Source organism: Pleurodeles waltl, chromosome 2_2, assembly GCF_031143425.1.
Source record: "Pleurodeles waltl isolate 20211129_DDA chromosome 2_2, aPleWal1.hap1.20221129, whole genome shotgun sequence".
Lineage (NCBI taxonomy): Eukaryota > Metazoa > Chordata > Amphibia > Caudata > Salamandridae > Pleurodeles > Pleurodeles waltl.
In genome coordinates, this window is record NC_090439.1 from 890,114,357 (window position 1) to 890,128,594 (window position 14,238).

The following is a 14,238-nucleotide window of genomic DNA, read 5'->3' on the forward strand; positions in this document are numbered from 1 at the left end:
GTCCTCTTTTAAAATACCTATTTACCATTTTTACCAAAACTGTTTGTACTACTGTCTACTTTTAAAATCGCTCATTGACATTTTAACAAAAACTGTATATGTTATTTCTCCAATTCAAAGTTCCTAACTTACCTGTGTGGAGTATCGTGCATTTTATGTATTTACTTTGAATCTTGAACTTGTGGTTCTAAAAATAAATAAATAAAGAATTAGCCTGCCACTAAGAGACAAGTTTCTGGCCACATAGGGTGAGAGCCTTCATGCTATCTGTGGCCAGAAACAAAGCCTGCACTGGGTGGAGGTGCTTCACACCTTCCCCCTGCAGGAACTGTAACACCTGGCGGTGAACCACAACGGCTCAGGCCTCCTGTTACAGTGCCCCAGGGCACTCCAGCTAGTGAAGTTGCTTGCCTCCCGGAAAAAGCCCCACTTTTGGCGGCAAGTCGGGGTGGAAAATTAGGGAAAGCAGGAAGAATTGACCACACCAGCTAGGACCACCCCTAAGGTGTCCAGAGCTGAGGCGACACTCTGCAGAATCCTCCATCTTAGTTTGGGAGACAGGGGCTAATAGGGTTAGGTTTGTGCCCCTCTCCCCAAAGAGTGGACACAAGAAGGGTGTATACACCTTCAGGGTCAGTAGCCATTGGCTACTGCCCTCTGACCCCCTGTAACCCCCCAAAATTCAGGATTTAAGGGCTCCAATGAAGTGTGGCACAATGGTTAGGGCGGCAGACCCTTATGCAGAGATCTGGCCCGGGACCAAGGTTTAATTCCTGCCTCAGTGGGTCTTGGGCTAAATTCCCTTGGACCAGATAATTCTCGCCTGATCTAATTAATGGGTCCCAATCTGTAACTCTGGGCAATAGCTTGCTTAATCTCCCAGACAGCGCTCGGATGCCTGGCTTCACCCTGGGGGCTGCTCAAGAGTGGGCGCCTCACAAGGAAAAGCCAGGAGGGGTTCCACAGCGGTATGCGTACATCGCCTTGAGACCCTAACGGGTGACTAGTGCGCTATACAAGTGCGAAGTTTTACGTTTACATTTACCCAAGTTGTCAGATTCCTGGCAACATCACATGAAAAATGGACTGCTAAGCTGAATCCCCAGCAGAGAAGAAGGAAGATGAAAACTGACTTGGCCCCAGCCTACCAGTCTGTCTCCTGCTTCAGAGAACTTGTAAAAGAATGTGACGCATCCTGCCTCCAGAGGACTGCCTGCATCACAGAAGACCAAGAACTCCTCTGGACAGCGGCCCTGTCCAAGAAGAAACTACCTCTAAGGACTCCAGAGTCCTTACCACTCTTCACCAGTTGCCCACAGACCATGTCCAGGTGGCCCAACCGACTAGAAAGGATCCCTAGGCGATTCAGAGCAAGTGCCAACCCTGGGTTGACCTCTCCTGTCCCCTATGACGAGGCGTGCAGTGTGCATCCAGAGGACCCCCTGACAGCGACAGCACTGGACGGAGGTAACCAATGCCAAAAGGTACACTGCACCCGCAGCCCCCTGGCCTTGGGGAACCTGACCTCAGGTGCAGCAACATTCAGCAGGCGACCCCCCTAGTTGTCCAGCCTGTGGTTTTCCAGAACAGAGCCCCTGGACCCAGCCTGCATCATCTAAGTGACCTCCCGGGGTCCCTTCATCAGGAAGCATTATGAGCCCGATGCTCTGTTTGCACCTGGCGCCCACAGAGCAGCTGAGAGTGCGAGTTTAGTGCTTACCTTTGCCTCCCCCTCACCTCCTCTAAACCCCCCCAGGTCAGCCCTCTGAAGACAAGGGTACTTACCTGCAAGCAGATCTGAAAACTGAGTGCCTTCAGTCCCTATAGAAGCCATGTTAAACTTACCTCATCTTTGACCTCTGCACCCAGCTGGCCCAGTGTTGCTGGTGGTGGGTGTGTGGAATTAACCTGAACCCCAACAAGTTGAATTCCTAACAGCCGGAGACTGGAACTGTAGTACAAGTTACTTACCTTTGGTAACAACATATCTGGTAGAGACATATTCTCGTTGCAGATTCCTTACCTTAGAATTTTCCCCCAGGTGTCAGACTGGATCCGTAGATTTTTCTTCGAGCATACACTTGCGCGTCAGTAGGTGGTGTTGGCTGACTCCGCAGGCGTCGTGGTCGCCGTGATGACGTCGGGAGTAGTACATAGACGCCGCCCTCGCGCAGTGACGTCAGTTTCTTTTAACTACTTTCCATACCAGAGCGCAGAGCAGCTAAGAACACAGATTGGTGTGCCAGAGCTAAGGACCCGAAAGGGGGAATCTCTGTCCCTAGAAATCAGTTTGCAAGTGGGGAGGATGGGTGGGCGGTAAGGAATCCGCAACTAGAATATGTCTTTACCAGATATGTTGTTACCGAAGGTAAGTAACTTGCACATCTGATAGAGACTTCTAATTGCAGATTCCTTACCTTAAAATAGATACCCAAGCAATGCCATCCTCGGTGGTGGTCTGCGAACCAAGATCATACTAGAAAGTCCAGCAGGACCGAACGACCAAAATAGCCGTCTCGACAGATCTGACTATCCAGGCAGTAATGCTTAGCAAGGGTGTGCAGGGATGCCCGCGTAGCTGCCTGGCAGATATCCAGGACAGGAACTCCGCATGCTAACGCAGTGGAAGCAGCAGTTGCTCTGGTGGAATGAGCACGCAAGCCTTCAGTAGGTTGTTTCTTGGCCAAAGCGTAGCACATTTTGATGCAAAGCAGCACCCATCGAGAGATGCTATGCCTTTGCACCGCCTTCCCTTTTTTTGCACCCACATAGCCAACGAAGAGTTGATCGTCCACCCAGAAATCTTCAGTACGATTGAGGTATAAAGCCAATGCTCCTTTTGGGTCCAGACGGTGGAGTCTCTCCTCCTCATGGGAAGGATGTGGGGGTGCGTAGAAGGTAGGCAAAGTGATGGACTGAGATGGTGTAACCACCTTAGGAAGGAAGAAAGCTCCAGTGTGTAACACTTCTTTGTCAGGACCTCTTTGACCTGCACCGACCGGCCTTGAGCTGCTGGTGTGGTAACTTTGGGGTTGCCTTGAACCCCCAACGGTGGGCTGCCTATGCCCAGGAACTGAGACCTGTAAGTGTTTTACTTACTTCACAATCTAACAATTACTTACCTCCCCCAGGAACTGTTGAACTTTCAAAATAGTTTATTGCCATTTTAACAAAGACTGTATATGATACTGCTTTAATCCAAAGTTCCTAACTTACCTGTGTGGAGTACCTTGCATTTTATGTATTTACTTCAAATCTTGAACTTGTGGTTCTAAATATAAAGAAAATATATTTTTCTATATATAAAACTATTGTCCTGGAATAAGTCTGAGTGGGTGTTCCTCATTTATTGCCTGTGTGTGTACAACAAATGCTTAACACTACCCTCTGATAAGCCCACTGCTCGACCACACTACCACAAAATAGAGCATTAGAATTATCTAATTTTACCACTATCTTACCTCTAAGGGGAACCCTTGGACTCTGCACACTATTTCTTACTTTGAAATAGTATATACAGAGCCAACTTCCTACATATCTCTTCTCCAGATTAGCGCGTGGCGCGGAAAGAAAAGAACTGACGTCACTGCGCGAGGGCGGCGTCTATGTACTACTCCGGACGTCTTCATTGCGACCACAATGCCTACGACACCTGCGGAGTCGACTGACGCCACCTACCGACACACAAGGGTATTGCTCGAAGAAAAATCTCCAAATCCAGTCTGACGCCTGGGGGAAAATTCTAAGGTAAGGAATCTGCAACTAGAAGTCTCTATCAGATAGTGTTGTACTTACCTACAAAACATACCAACTTTGCTCCCCCCCACGAACTGTTCTGAAAATTGCAGTCAACTTTTAAAACAGATTATTGCCATTTATTCAAAAACTGTACAACTTACCAATGCCAATCAAAGTTGTATTGATACACATGTGAAATATTTATTAATGTATTTACCTGCAGCTTTAATCCTGTGGTTCTAGAAATGAACTAACAAAATATATTTTTCCTTTATAAAAATAATTGCTCTGGAGTTAAGACATTGAATGTGTGCTTCTTCTATTGTCTGTACAACAAATGCTTTGCACTACCCTCTGATAAGCCTAACTGCTCGGCCACATTACCACAAAAGAGAGCATTAATAGTATCTACTTTAGCCTCTGTTAAGCCTCTGGGGAACCCCTGGGCTCTGCACACCATCTCATTTTGATATAGTATTTACAGAGCCAGATTTCTACAGTCAGTGACAGATGTTTGGCTGCAAAATTCCCTGAAGACTATTACCCCTTAGACCTGAGAGGAGACGTATTCCCTTGCACATCCAGATAAACTTTTTCAGAAATTAGTCTCAAAGAGAAGAGGGAGGGGTAGCTCTAGATCCACGCCTGTTGGTGCAAAACAAAAGGAACTGATGTCAGTGAGCACAGGTGGCACATACATAAGGTTTCAGGGATCACTTCTGGAACAATGACATAGGTGTGGAGCTGTGTGGTGCCATCTGCCGGCATGCAGTAGTACTGCCTAAGATTTTACGGATCCAAACTGTCACCTGGGATGCATTCAAAGGGTGAGGAATCTACAATGAGAATACTTAATCAGAAAAAATGGTAGGAGTGCCTTGAGTCACCCAGGGTAGCTGTCAGTCTGGAATCCCAAAGCCACGTTCAATAAAAAGGTACAAAAGCACCAATAGCATAGAGAACACACAACAGCTAGGCATAATCACATTTGATGTCTAGCAGAGAGAGAATAGGGGGCTGTGGAGTGAAGCCAATTGGTGTGTGCAAGGCCATGAACTGGGCACAGATGAGAAAATGTGTCCACCCTGGCTTCAATCTAACACTTCAGGTGTTGGGAAAACGAAAAGTTTAATTTCTTACCTGTCAGTACTCAATATCCCAAATGTGAAAAAACTGAGACTAGAAAGATAGCCTTTAAGCCAAGTTTTTGTAAATACAGAAATATCTAACTGTAGATGTTGAATAATGTGTTTACCTCCAACGCCAAGTCTCTTGTTTGTTGGTTTCTAATACGTTCCATTTCTCTACGGAACTTCGACTCTTTCACTTCAAAACCACCCAATTCAGTTAGGATCTGCATTAGAAAAAAAGACATTACATTCAGAAACATTTAGACTGATATAGTGACTGAAGTAAAACAGACTGGGTGTAACCACCCGTAATAGTCAGATTACTAAGAAGATATGCGACCATGAACAAATCCACCCACTAAGTAAAAGGCAACCAAGGCTTGCCCTAAACACCTAAGTGGAATCGTCTTTCCTGAATAAAGTTTTCAAAAATTATTCTACCTGATTTTTATAATGCCTTATGCTTTCTCTAAAAATGTTTACCTCAGAGCTGGTTCCAAAATGTGTAATGTCAATGGTATCAACAACAGCACTGTCCTGTACATGCTGTAAAGAAAGGGAGAGGAGAAAAAGTTCCTCACCTTCAATAATGTCTGTTGTACACTTCGCTCACCTTTAGAACATCCAGAGACAGCGACCAGATCCAGAAATTAACAGCATTGCTCTCTCATCCCAGTAGGTGGCACGTCTAACTGAATGCTAACTTTGTTCTAACCTGGCAGTAACGGTGGAGCTGCATGTAAGTGACACCCCTTCATGTTGATATCAGTTCCTCTCTTGAGCTTGTCCGATTCCCAACAGAAATCACAAGTGCGGTGTGCAGATCTCTAATTTAGGACCACTTTATATGGAAAGAAAGAGACCATTCCATAATGCGAGAAGGGAAGGAGAGAGGGGAGGAGAGGAGTCTTTGGTTAGATAAATCCAGCAGAAAGAGTTACCCAAGGTACGTAACTGTTGATGGATGCTTCTAAAATTTTACAAATCTCATCACAACAGGTGATTACAAAAGGAAGATTGGTCCAGTAAACGTAAAAAGGTGCAAAGGGTGCACAGATAACTTTTAACGGTGACAAATGCAAGTCCTTGCTGGGCTAGAGACAAGACAACTAAGAGGAGATACAGCAATGTAGCTTACAATGGGTCAGTACTGCAGGTGACACACCAGGCTACAAACTTGTTACAGGCGTCAGCATGAGCAAACTTTGTAGAAGGATTTGTGGCAGCCAGGATGACATCCACAACTTCGAAACGAAGATAGAAAAGAGTCAACTGCCACACTTAAATGCGGACTCTGCATGTTTACGTTTATTACCCTGCCATGTTAAAGTGACTGGAGGATCTTTCGAAAACAAGGCTTAATCATAGGACGGATGCTCATGCTCATAAGTTCTGGATACCATACTTTCCTTGCCTATTACAGAGTCACTAGGATAATTTGGGTTTGGTCGTTTATAATTTTCAGAACTCCGGACAAGACTTCCTCATGCTCCACTCTCTCTGGAATGCATCTTTAAGATACAGCCTTCTTGGAAACTCCACCATGCCAAAGTTTTGGCATTTGGCGTTTTCAAAAGCGGCAACACAAAATATTTAACCACGTGCAGAAAAATGGCTCCTTGTTGCAGTTACCCCCAGCACTTTTTGCCTGATATTGATGCTGACTTGACTGAGAAGTGTGCAGGGACCCTGCTAACCAGGCCCCAGCACAAGTGTTCTTTCACTTAAAAATGTACCATTGTTTCCACAACTGGCACATCCCTGGCACACAGATAAGGCCCTTATAAAAGGTACCAGTGGTAAAGGTCCCTAAGGGCTGCAGCATGTGCTGTGCCAACCCAAGGAACCCCACACCTAACACATGCACACTGCCATTGCAGATTGTGTTTGTTGGTGGGGAGAAAAAGGCAAACTCGACATGGCATGGATGCCATGCGCACAAAATACTGCCTGTGGCATAGGTAAGTCACCCCTCTAGCGGGCCTTAAAGCCCTAAGGCAGGGTGAACTATACCACAGGTAAGGGCATAACTGCATGAGCAATATCCCCCAATAGTTTCTTAGTCCATTCTTAGACATTGTAAGTACAGTGTGGCCATATTAAGTACCGTATTTACCGGCGTATAACACGCACCTCATTTTAAGAGGAAATTTCTGGGAAAAAAAAACCTTAAATTTATATCGGCGTATAACACGCACACATCATTTATGCACACATCAAGTCCGTGTTATACGCCGATAAATACGGTATATGGTCTGAGTTTGTCAAAACGAACTCCACAGCTCCATAATGGCTACACTGAATACTGGGAAGTTTGGTATCAAACTTCTCAGAATAATAAACCCACACTGATGCCAGTGCTGGATTTATTACAAGATGCACACAGATTGCATATTAGAGATGCCCCCCTGTATTTTACTCACTGCCACTGTGGGACTAGTTTCTAACCTCCTGGGGTGACAGCCTTTGTGCTCTCTGGAGGCAGGAAACAAAGTGTAAGGAAATGCCTCCTTGGCATGGTTACCCCCTGACCCCTGACATTTTGCCTTTGCCGATGCCAAGTTATGATTTGAAAGTGTGCTGAGGCCTGCTAACCAGGCCCCAGCACCAGTGTTCTTTCCCTAACCTGTACCTTTGTTTCCACACCTGGCACAACCCTGGCACCCAGGTAAGTCCCTTGTAACTGGTACCCCTGGTACCAAGGGCCCTGATGCCAGAGAAGGTCTATAAGGGCTGCAGCATGTCTTATGCCACCCTGGGGACCCCTCACTCAGCACATGCACACTGCTTGCCAGCTTGTGTGTGCTGGTGGGGATAAAATGACTAAGTCGACATGGCACTCCTCTCAGGGTGCCATGCCAACCTCACACTGCCTATGGCATAGATAAGTCACCACTCTAGCAGGCCTTACAGCCCTAAGGCAGGGTGCACTATACCATAGGTGAAGGCATAGGTGCATGAGCACCATGCCCCTACAGTGTCTAAGCAAAACCTTAGACATTGTAAGTGCAGGGTAGCCATAAGAGTATATGGTCTGGGAGTCTGTCATACACGAACTCCACAGCACCATAATGGCTACACTGAAAACTGGGAAGTTTAGTATCAAACTTCTCAGCACAATAAATGCACACTGATGCCAGTGTACATTTTATTGTGAAATACACCCCAGAGGGCATCTTAGAGATGCCCCCTCAAAACACACACGACTTCCAGTGTGGGCTGACTAGTTTTGCCGGCCTGCCACACACCTGACATGTTGCTGGCCACATGGGGAGAGTGCCTTTGTCACTCTGTGGCTAGTAACAAAGCCTGTAGTGGGTGGAGGTGCTTCTCACCTCCCCCTGCAGGATCTGTAACACCTGGCAGTGAGCACTCGCCCCCTTTGTTACAGCGCCACAGGGCATCCCAGCTAGTGGAGATGCCCGCCCCCTCCGGCCACGGCCCCACTTTTGGCAGCAATGCCAGAGGAGATAATGAGAAAAACAAGGAGGACTCACTGGCCAGTCAGGACAACCTCTAAGGTGTCCTGAGCTGAGGTGACTCTGACTTTTAGAAATCGTCCATCTTGCAGATGGAGGATTCCCCCCAATAGGATTAGGGATGTGCCCCCCTCCCATCAGGGCTAGTAGCCATTGGCTACTAACCTCCCAGACCTAAACACACCCCTAAATTCAGTATTTAGGGGCCCCCGGAACTGAGGAAGATAGACTCCTGCAACCTGAAGATGAAGAAGGACTGCTGACCTGAAACCCTGCAGAGAAGACGGAGACACCAACTGCTTTGGGCCCAGCCCTACCGGCCTGTGTCCCTACTTCAAGAAAAACTGCAACAGTGACGCATCCCCCAGGGTCCAGCAACCTCTGAAGCCTCAGAGGACTACCCTGATCTAAAAGGACCAAGAAGCTCCCGAGGACAGCGGCCCTGTTCAACAAAACTGCAACTTTGCAACAAAGAAGCAACTTTTAAAGACCACACGTTTCCCGCCGGAAGCGTGAGACTTTCCACTCTGCACCCGACGCCCCCAGCTCGACCTGCAGAAAACTAACACCACAGGGAGGACTCCCCGGCGACTGCGAGGCCGTGAGTAGCCAGAGATGACCGCCCTGAGCCCCCACAGCGACGCCTGCAGACAGAATCCAGAGGCTCCCCCTGACCGCGACTGCCTGCTTCAAGGAACCAGACGCCTGGAAAAGACACTGCACCCACAGCCCCCAGGACCTGAAGGAACTGAACTCAAGTGCAGGAGCGACCCCCAGGCGACCCTCTTCCTAGCCCAGGTGGTGGCTACCCCGAGGAGCCCCCCTCTGTGCCTGCATCACTGGAGAGACCCCTGGGTCTCCCCATTGAAAGCTATTGAAAACCCAACACCTGTTTGCACTTTGCACCCGGCCACCCCAGTGCTGCTGAGGGTGTACTTTCTGTGCTTGCTTGTGTCCCCCCCGGTGCCCTACAAAACCCCCCTGGTCTGCCCTCCGAAGTTGCGGGTACTTACCTGCTGGCAGACTGGAACCGGGGGCACCCATATTTCCATTGAAGCCTATGTGTTTTGGGCACCACTTTGACCTCTGCACCTGACCGGCCATGAGCTGCTGGTGTGGTAACTTTGGGGTTGCCTTGAACCCAACTTTGAACCCTGTAAGTGTTTTACTTACCTGTGAACTTAACATTTACTTACCTCCCCCCAGGAACTGTTGATTTTTGCAGTGTCCACTTTTAAAATAGCTTATTGCCATTTTTACCAAAACTGTACATGCTATTGTGATTATTCTAAGTTCCTAAGATACCTGAGTGAAATACCTTTCATTTAAAGTATTGTTTGTAAATCTTGAACCTGTGGTTCTTAAAATAAACAAAGAAAATATATTTTTCTATATAACAACCTATTGGCCTGGAATTGTCTGTGTGTGTTTTCCTCATTTATTGCCTGTGTGTGTACAACAAATGCCTAACACTACCCTCTGATAAGCCTACTGCTCGACCACACTACCACAAAATACAGCATTAGAATTATCTCTTTTTGCCACTATCTTACCTCTAAGGGGAACCCTTGGACTCTGTGCACACAATTTCTTACTTTGAAATAGTATATACAGAGCCAACGTCCTACAGCCTCCATTTGCACCTTCTTTGTCCGCGTGCTGTGGGACTCCTGGGTCCTCTGCCTAGTCTTCTGAGGGCTCTCTGAGTTACTGAGAGCCCCCTCTGTCGCCCCCTCCTGGGTAGAGACCACCAGGTCCCTCCTGGTCCCGAGGGGCACCATTTTCCGCTAACTGCGAGCTTTGGGTGTACCAAGGCTTGATGGCGGAATCCAGCGACCCAAACCAGACTGCAATCTTCCATCCGGTGTGGGACATCATCTGCACTAACGAGGAACCCGCATCCTTCTTGGGTGCAGTACTGACTGTTCGTCACCGGTGGTTCTTCTTTTGCACCTTCGTCCAGGTTAGGAGGGGCTCCTGATCTCCCTGGACTCTACAGCTTCTTGGACTTGGTCCACTTCTACAGGTCTTCAGGTCCAAGAATTCAACGTCGGTGTCTTGCAGTCTCTTCTGGTTCTTGCAAAACCTTCTATCGTGTGTTCTTGTGTGTTCTAGGAAACTTACTGTGATTTACTCTTGCTTTCCTGGGCTCTGGGGTGGGTTCTATTACTTACCTTTGGCGTATTCTTACACTCCCAGCGGCCCCCTACACACTACACTTGTGTAGGTGGGAAACCGACGTTCGCATTCCACTTTGTTAGTATATGGTTTGTGTTTTCCCTAGGCCCACTGCTATCTATTGTGATCACTATTTGCACTGTTTTTACAGTTATTGCTGCATTCCTGTGTATATACTGTGTATATTACTTACCTCCTAAGGGAGTATAGTCTTTAAGGTATTTTGGGCATTTTGTGTCACCAAAATAAAGTACTTTTATTTTCTTTCATGTGTATAAGTACTGTGCCACTACAGTGGTATTGCTTGAGCTTTGCATGTCTCCTAGATAAGCCTTGGCTGCTCAGCAACAGCTATCCCGAGACATCCTGGCTTCTAGACACTGCCTACGTTTCACTAATAAGGGTGCCTTTAGTACCAGGCCAGCCTCCTACACCTTGTAACACATATTTCCAAAGGGAGAGGGTGTTGCCTCGAATTCCCAAAGGAAATGTATTCTGCCGTCCTGAGCTTGAGCTGCTCAAGCAGCAGGATGGCAGAATCCTATCTGTAGGATGGCAGCAGCATGAGCTTCCTAGGAAAACCCTGCAAACTGGTAGGACTAAAGCTGCAAGGTAGGGTGCATTATAATATGTCTGAGGACATACTGGATGAGAAGATATGTCCCTGTGCTGTCTAGTTCTCTTCCTAGACATTGCAAGTGACCAGGCAGCCATTTAAAAGAATGTACTGGACAACGGTCAGCACGAGTGACCCAGCTACATGATGGCTGCATGGAAAATAGTGGTGTTTGGTGTTAAACACCTCATTTTAATAAATCCATATTGATGCCAACATTGGATTTATTATGACATACAGTCAGAGGGCATCTTAGAGGTGCTAGTCCTCTGGTGTGCTGGCTGACTGATATTGACCAGCCTGCCACCACAGGAGGTGAGAGCCTCTGGTCTCGGAGGTCAGAAACTATGCCTGCCCTGGCAGCAGGTGTTATCTCCGCGAACAGGATGGCTAGTAAATCGCTGTACCAAGGCCAGAGACTTTAAAGTACCTGCTGTCTTTGGTATGTGGTCCTAACCTGGGAGAGGCAATCCCTTGCCCTGCAGCCCATATGGCATCAGAACAGGCGGGAAAATTAGCTAAGCTAGGAGGCGTGTCACACTTGCAGGTTGAGCACACCCCTAATGTGAGGAGCCTGCCACATTAGGGGGAATCCCACCATCTTGTATGTGGTGGAATCAGGAATTCTGGGACAAGGTGATGCCCACAGGAAGTGGTCATCTAGGGGGTTTAGTGACCCCGAGAATAAGTAACTCACTGGCTACTACACTTGACTCCCCTTAACGCCTCTAAATTAAGTATTTGGGGGACCCCCTGACACCAGGAAAAGCACATCAAGTGAAGACTTTGACTAATGGGAACCAAGGAAGAAAGAAAATGGACCACAGAGAGCAAGTACGTAAGACCTGTGCCAAAGATTGGCACAAAACCCCACCAGACTGCTTGTACTTTGACAATCGCGGGACCGATTTTACCAAGAGCTGGACAACCTCCCCAAAACCACTGAAGTACTACCCAGCGCCTCAAAAACGGGAAAAGATCTCCCCTGAAGTAGAGGAACTACACCCCTGCATCTGCAGGCACCGCAAGCAGCTGTCCGGTCTACAGTGTTCCTGACCATCAGATCCACTGAGGAAGCAAGTTACCAGGAATAGGTCGACGAGGCTCTAAGGGTATAGTCCTTTCTCCCCTTACGAGACCTTGACCCCTCCAGAAACAACAACAGTTGCAGCAGCCAAGGCTTGTTGTGTCCAGACCGGACACCAATGTCGAGGAAAACCAACCTGCACGTCGAGGGACTTTAATGACAATGAGACCCACGTGGAGAGTGGCCCTGGTGTCCTGTTTTGACCCTCTTCTGCAGAACCAAGAACAGAGGAGTCTCTAAACGCCGCAACCTGATGGCTTTAAAGCACCTCTACACCCAAGCCCCTCAGCCAGAGCTAGAGGATGGTAACTGTGCCAGTGGGGTCCCGAGAGCCTCTAAAGCGGAGCCCATCCTTTGGCTTGGCAGGACTGGACTCCCAATCATCGCTTGCAGCCTCCCCTCTAACCGCAACTATCTCCTGCACCGTGACCAGACTCCTAAAACCACCACTGCACCCGAGCCCCATATGCCGAGAAGAAGTAGACCAAAGGTATCCCTAGCACCTGAGCAGCTCAAGGACTAAGCCCTCCTCTGGGTTCACCCGGACTGGCCCCCCAGCCCCAGCTTGCAGCCTGCCACCAGACCAATCCCCACAGACTTAAACAAGGCACCTGACACTGAATAGCACCTCTGCAACTAGACGCTCCAGTGCTGCCCGTGGTGACCTGTAGGTGCTGCTTTAGACCTTGCCCCATATCCTCTTTATGTCCAGAAGGAGAGTACCTGAATGCAGTATATGTTTTTCCCTAATAGGATAACATTACTACTCCAGAAGTTGCACAGTGTGAACTTTTGAAACCTGTGAAAATTCATATATCATATCGAAAAGTACTCACCCGATTCTGATGACCTTGGCGTCTTAAAATCATATAAAGATTGTTTTTTTTTTTTAGAAATTGGTGTCAGATTTCTTTGACTGGCTCTGTGTGTCCAATAAATGCTTAACACTGTCCTCTAATCAGCCTAACTCCTTGCCCAAACTACCACAAAAGAGAGTTTTTAGGGTTATTAACTCCTGTCAACCAATAACAGTCGACCTGGACTATCTCCATAGTGTCCCCTTACATTGGTACACTACATAGATAGCCAGCTTCCTACAGGAGCCACAAGAATTACTTGGGCCCAGTCGTTTCTGATCTTCTTGAGAACTCTGGGTACCAGTGGTATGGGCAGAAAGGTGTACAGGAGGCCAGAATTACATTTGCAAAGAGGGTCTTTGAGCAATTGCCACCTTGGATACTCTAATGAGCAAAACTGCTGACACTGCGTTTTCTCTGCGGAGGCAAACAGATTCAACAAAAGCTAGCCCCACTGCTGAAAGAGGCCTTGCCCCACCTCCGATAAGACCCCACTCATGATCCGCTGGGCGTTATCAGCTGAGTTTGTCGGCTCTGGCGTTCAGAGAGCTTGCCAGATGTTGAACATCAGGGATATGCCTTACTGTTATGTACGTCCAGCGATGCAGAACCTCTTGACAAAGGATCCACAACCCCACCCTCCCCCACTTGTTGCAGTACCTCATGGTGGTGGTGTTGTCTGAACATCTGAACCATATTTCCCTTGATAGAGGGAAGAAAGACTTAATGCCAGACAGATCGCACAGAGCTCCAACAGGTTGATGTGGAGCCCCTTTTTGCTGGAGACCAGATACCTCTGATGTCCACCTCCCAGGAGTGACACATCTATCACTACTGTCAGATCTGGTTGAGGAAGGGAGGGTATCCAAATCTGACCCAATTACACTTAGTTAACCACCAATGCAGATCTTGTGTAGTTCCCTCTGATATCTGGACCTTGTAGGAGAGATTCCCCGGATGCCCAATGGAACTTCAGGACCCAGTACACAGCCTGCATGTGCCATCTGTAATGTGTCACCAGCAGGAGTCCATGAGGCCTAACAGCCTCAGAGTCACTCTCAATGAAATCCAGGAAAAAGGCAGAAACATCTGTATAATGGCCTGAATATCCAGGAATCGCCGCTCAGGAAGACAGGCCCGAAACTACACCATG

General features: G+C 47.8%; 1 protein-coding gene across 8 annotated transcripts in view; it reads right to left on the bottom strand.

Moving 5' to 3' along the window:
• Nucleotides 1–14,238, bottom strand: part of UBR5 (ubiquitin protein ligase E3 component n-recognin 5) — a 1,605,594-nt gene that overhangs the window by 239,828 nt on the left and 1,351,528 nt on the right. For all 8 annotated transcript variants that reach the window (XM_069220579.1, XM_069220580.1, XM_069220578.1 and 5 more), the window contains one exon: nt 4,994–5,092. In XM_069220579.1, the coding sequence (XP_069076680.1) occupies nt 4,994–5,092 (99 nt within the window). The remainder of the gene's footprint in view (nt 1–4,993; nt 5,093–14,238) is intronic.